A 5,976-nucleotide genomic window follows, 5' to 3' on the forward strand; every position below is an offset into this window, starting at 1 on the left:
AAATATTACAGGCCGGCACTCGTGTGACATATCTTTCATTAGATAGATAGGTTTAATAATTTTTTTCTTTTTAGTTTGAAGATTAGATAGAAAAGTTTAACACTTTAAAATTTTTGTTTTCAACATTGCAAAAATTTAAAGTCGTCAGTTTTTCTACTATTTGATATTTTAAAATTTATACTGTATTTCTCAGATTTCAAAATACCAAAAAAAAAAAAACATAAGAATCTTTTATTAGGTAAAATTGTCAAMGCCAAAAATTTTAAAACCACAAAATATCAAAATTACAGTCATAAAATGAAATGAATAGAAAAAATTATACTCATCAGTCATTCGTTTTTCTACAAGTTTTAAGATTTTAAAACACCAATRATAAGAATTTTTTATTAGGTAAAATCGACAAAACTAGAATTGTTGAGTCCACTGATTACCAAAATTAATGATGTGGATAAGGAATTGTAAGACTTTAAAAATATACAGGGTGGACTATGAAAAACGCCCCATAACTGCATACGTATAAGCTGTGAAAAAAATAGAACATTTTTATTTATTTTATCTAAGAGAAGCAAATGACTGATAACAAAAAACTGATCAATTTTGATTAAAGAAGTGTTGTAAAGTCCTTAAAAAATATGAAATTATGACTAGGGACGTTTTTATAATTTAGATAATATATCTTTGGGACATTTTGTTCCAGTAAAAACAATTTTTTTTTATTTCTGATTTTTGTAATTTTTTGTTTCTGGATAAAAAATTTACTACTAATTATTATAATGCAAAGAATAACATTTAGTGTAAAAAATGAAAACAAAATTCGAATGTTTCATTTCGTTGTTTCTAAAATGTAATTTTAGTTTTATTACAAATAATTTTGTCTCATTTTGTTCTGGGGGGAGGGGGGGTCGTCTAACCCCAAAACCCTTCTCGCTGCGCCACTAAAAAATATATCTTTTTTTGTCTATTTTGGAAAAGTAGGTGTTGATTTTGACGTTTTGACAAATTATAATTGTTTTTTTCTTTAGTAAATGACGTGGTAAGTTATTATTTTTATTAATTTATTCTAAATTTACCTATTCTCTGTTTCAAATTGCTGTAGAACGTCAAATTATATAATTTTAGTTCCTAGTTAACGGGAAATACATCAAATAATTATTACTTTCACAGTTTATTTAGTGCTATTTGGAGTTTCTGTTTGACTGCTTTCACAGCAATTTGAAACCTATATTATGTAAAAACCAAAAATGTTGAAGCTACAGTCTCCAAATTAAAAAAATTCAAAAATATTATTATCATTTCTAATAAAAAAGATACTTGACTATGAACCTTTTTTTTCAAAATCACATATAATATATTCTCAGTTCCAAATTGCTGCGAAAAATCAAGTACAAATTTTAGTTGCAAATGAATATAAACATGAAATCTTTTTTACTCTTGTTTTCACCGGAATTTGAATTTCTATTAAACTTTTTTATGAAAAAATATGATATTAAATATTATATATTCTCAGTTCCAAATTGCTGTGAAAAATTAAGGTTGAACTATACTGCATAAAAAAATAAATCGTTATTTAAAAGTTCTGAAAAAAATATCATAACTTTTTGATGGCCTTAGCATCAATATATATAAATTTAAAATGTTTTATGCGTGCCGTTTAAAATTAAATTTAAAAAAACCTCTATTTTTGGATATTTTATTTTTTTATAAAAAACTGTACGGAAGAATTTTTGATTTATTTTTGGCGTATTGTAGATTACCTACTTATGTTACTGTATTTTATTGATGCAATTTAAATAATGCGTTTTTTTAAAAATATAAAAACTATTGAATTTTGCAATCCGTTACAAATTCTCAAAATGAGATAAAAACTCTGTGTTACTGTGTGTGTGAGGTACTTTTTTAATTCAGGAACAACATCCAATTGTAAAAAACCTATTTGTTTACTTAAAAATTCAATTTTTCTTTATTTCGTTTGAAAACTTGTTTGAACAATAAAACGAAAGTTCGCATATTACCCCCGTGTGACATACATTTTTTCGTTTTTTCTCTTTGTGTCCGCTAAAATCGTCGCAAAGTGGGCGTTAAGACTCATAACGGCCACATGTCGGTGTTTCCGAAGGGTGAAAAAGTAGCTAATATTCCATAAAAATACTGTATACAATCATTGCGTTTTTTCCCCTTTTGTGCAAAATTTATTATCATCGTGGCTAAAAACCATCCGTTTCTCCCTCTTTTTCCCTCAATTTTCGTTCTCCCGAAGCGAGTGAAGATATAATCTGTCAGCATCTGGTGTTATTTGACAACGATAGCATCATCCAGCATCTTCATCGATCCGCTAACGGCCTGCACACACATCTCAAAGAGTTCACGTGGTGGTGCAAAACATCCCCATACAGCGGGCTTTTGGTAGGGATTTAAAGCGACTCTCTCATAAAAACGAAATAAAAGTATAAGAGAGCATTTGATAAAGGCGGGTCTTGCTTATAATCTATTTTCATTGGTTCTGGATTCACCCCCACTTAAGTTTACACACTAAATCAATGATTTTTTTCTATATCGGGAAATCCACTTGTTTTTTTTTTTAATTCCATTTATAACAAAGGGAAATAATGAAATAATTTTTCCGTTTGGGGATTCTTTGCTCCAGATGTGCCAGTGGCGTAAGAAAAATTGTTAGGTACATAAGTTTCTAAATTTTAGGGTTCTAAAGTAGAACAGTAGAACCTCAAAACTTAGAATTTAGAGATTTTTTTACGTTTTAAAGTTCAATATTCAGAATTTTAAAACTTTAAGGAATCTACAAACAAACTTCAGATTTTAGAATTTTATAATTAGAATTTCAGGTTTCAGAATTGTTGAATTTTAAAATCAAATAGTTTTTAATTGTTAACTTTAGTTTCTAAATTTTAGAGTTCTAAATTAGAACATTAGAACCTCATTTTAAATCACTGATAAGTGTTTGAACTTCTAGATTTTAGAATTTTAATTTTTATGATCTTGAAGTTTAAGAATTTCGAAAAAAAAATTGAAAAACAATATACTTGTTTTTTTTTAATCTCATTTATAACAAAGGGAAATAATGAAATAATTTTTTCGTTTCGGGATTCTTTGCTCCAGATGTGCCACTGGCGTAAGAAATCGAATAATTTTTTTTTTAGAATTGTTGAATTTCAAACCCAAATAAATTATAATTGTTAGGTACTTAAGTTTCTAAATTTTAGGGTTCTAAAGTAGAACTGTAGAACCTCAAAACTTAGAATTTAGAGATTTTTTTACGTTTTAAAGTTCAACATTCAGAATTTTAAGATTTTAAGGAATCTACAAACAAAATTCAGATTTAAGAATTTCATAATTAGAATTTCAGGTTTTAGAATTGTTGAATTTTGAAATCAAATAAATTTTAATTGTTAGGTACTTGAGTTTCTAAATTTTAGAGTTCTAAATTAGAACATTAGAACCTCATTTTAAATCACTGATAAGTGTTTGAGCTTCTAGATTTTAGAATTTTATTTTTTATGATATTGAAGTTTCAGAATTTCAAAAATAAATTGAAAAACAAAATACTTGTCTTTTATTTTAATTTCATTTATAACAAAGGGAAATAATGAAATAATTTTTCCGTTTCGGGATTCTTTGCTCCAGAAGTGCCAGTGGCGTAAGAAATCGAATAATTTTTTTTTTAGAATTGTTGAATTTTAAAACCAAATAAATTTTAATTGTTAGGTACTTAAGTTTCTAAATTTTAGGGTTCTAAAGTAGAACAGTAGAACCTCAAAACCTAGAATTTAGAGATTTTTTACGTTTTAAAGTTCAATATTCAGAATTTTAAAATTTTAAGGAATCTACAAACAAACTTCATATTTTAGAATTTCATAATTAGAATTTCAGGTTTTAAAATTGTTGAATTTTAAAATCAAATAAATTTTAATTGTTAGGTACTTGAGTTCTAAATTTTAGAGTTCTAAATTAGAACATTAGAAGCTCATTTTAAATCACTGATAAGTGTTTGAACTTTAAGATTTTAGAATTTTAATTTTTATGATCTTGAAGTTTCAGAATTTCGAAAAAATAATTGTAAAACAAAATACTTGTTTTTTTTAATTTCATTTATAAAGGGAAATAATGAAATAATTTTTCCGTTTCGGGATCCTTTGCTCCAGATGTGCCAGTGGCGTAAGAAATGGAATAATTTTTTTTTACAATTGTTGAATTTCAAAACCAAATAAATTTTAATTGTTAGGTACTTAAGTTTCTAAATTTTAGGGTTCTAAAGTAGAACAGTAGAACCTCAAAACCTAGAATTTAGAGATTTTTTACGTTTTAAAGTTCAATATTCAGAATTTTAAAATTTTAAGGAATCTACAAACAAACTTCAGATTTTAGAATTTCATAATTAGAATTTCAGGTTTTAGAATTGTTGAATTTTAAAATCAAATAGTTTTTAATTGTTAACTTGAGTTTCTAAATTTTAGAGTTCTAAATTAGAACATTAGAACCTCATTTTAAATCACTGATAAGTGTTTGAGCTTCTAGATTTTAGAATTTTAATTTTTATGATCTTGAAGTTTCAGAATTTCGAAAAAAAATTGAAAAACAAAATACTTGTTTTTTTAAATTTCATTTATAACAAAGGGAAATAATGAAATAATTTTACCGTTTCGGGATTCTTTGCTCCAGATGTGCCAGTGGCGTAAGAAATCGAATAAAAAAAATCACCGATAATTGATATTAGTTTAACAAGCGTATCATTATGGGCCCGATGATCGATCGCCTTTGTAAAATTTTATTGTCGCGAATTGTGCCCACAATGGTCTCGATGACAAATCATTTTCTATTGGGGTGATTGATGGAATATTTTGAATGGGCGAAATGCGCAATCTAACACAATCGTAATGGGGGTAGGTAAAAGGTAGGACCGTTTCTCTCACTCGATGATGGGAAACAATATTTGCCAACATATGTTTCGCAAAGTCTCTAAGTATCTGCAAATATTTAGCACGAGCTTGCCGAGATCCGGTTACAATAATGGATCAACGGCGATACTTGGCGGAGGAAATGGACGGATATCCGGTTACACGGAAATACGAAAAATGTGCCTTCGAGGTTGAGGGTTGCAGGGATTAGAGAAATTATACCAATGAGGAGAGTTATTACAAAATTATTTAGTGTTTTTCTTAATAAAAAATATTAAAGACATTAAAAAAGTTATTTCAAACGCAAAAAAAACAAATAAAATCGTATGTTGTCAACTTATTTGAAACGAGATGCTTTTACTTTTTGTTCTAACTTCGAATTTATTTTCCTTTTTTTTTGTTACAGAATTTTTAAATTTTAGAATTTCTCATTATTTTTTTTTATTAAATTTTTGTTTTTTTTAGGTTTTTTGTATCTTTTTAAAAATTTAACGATATACTGACTTTTTAGAGCTTCAGAATTTCAGAATAAAAATTTCAAACAAGCAAACAGTTTTCTAAATTTTTAAATTTGGATTTTGAAATAACCGCAAGGCATAGGTAATCATCAAAATTTTGAAAACTTATAGAATCTCTTGATTTTTGCAAAATTCAAATTGTCTAAAAAACGTGACATATTTTTTTTAACGGTAAAGTTTAATATTCAAAATTTTTAAATTTTTGGAATCTAATATAGGATTAGAATTTTTACTAAATTCAGAAATTTTAATAGAAATTTGTCAAAATTGACAAAATGCTAAGATAAGTGTATTTTATGTATTTATAAAATGATGTGATTGTGTGATTGACGACTTATTTTATAGAAACTGTGCCGTATATTGACGACAACATAAGAGGTAAGCTTAAATACACTTAAATACACCCTAGAAAACGTATAAAATATTATAGTGTTGGAAAAATATTTTAAAATTTTGTGTAAACTACAAACTTAAAATTTTAGAATTTCAGGATTTTAAAATTTTAAAATCTTTATTAAAGTAAACAAACTTTTATCTGTTAGGTGTTT

The 5,976-nt window shown here is 26.4% G+C and overlaps 1 protein-coding gene across 1 annotated transcript in view; it reads left to right on the plus strand.

The window, feature by feature from the left end:
• Positions 1–5,022: 5,022 nt before the first annotated feature.
• The window catches only part of LOC123009154 (homeobox protein DBX1), a 19,024-nt gene continuing 18,070 nt past the window's right edge, over positions 5,023–5,976 (plus strand). The window contains 1 exon segment of the mRNA XM_044405280.1: positions 5,023–5,107. Coding sequence (XP_044261215.1) covers positions 5,023–5,107 — 85 coding nt within the window.

The sequence above is a fragment of the Tribolium madens genome, unplaced genomic scaffold (genome assembly GCF_015345945.1).
Source record: "Tribolium madens isolate multiple individuals breed KSU strain unplaced genomic scaffold, Tmad_KSU_1.1 Scaffold_71;HRSCAF=194;Tcas5.2_LG6, whole genome shotgun sequence".
Taxonomy (NCBI): Eukaryota; Metazoa; Arthropoda; class Insecta; order Coleoptera; family Tenebrionidae; genus Tribolium; species Tribolium madens.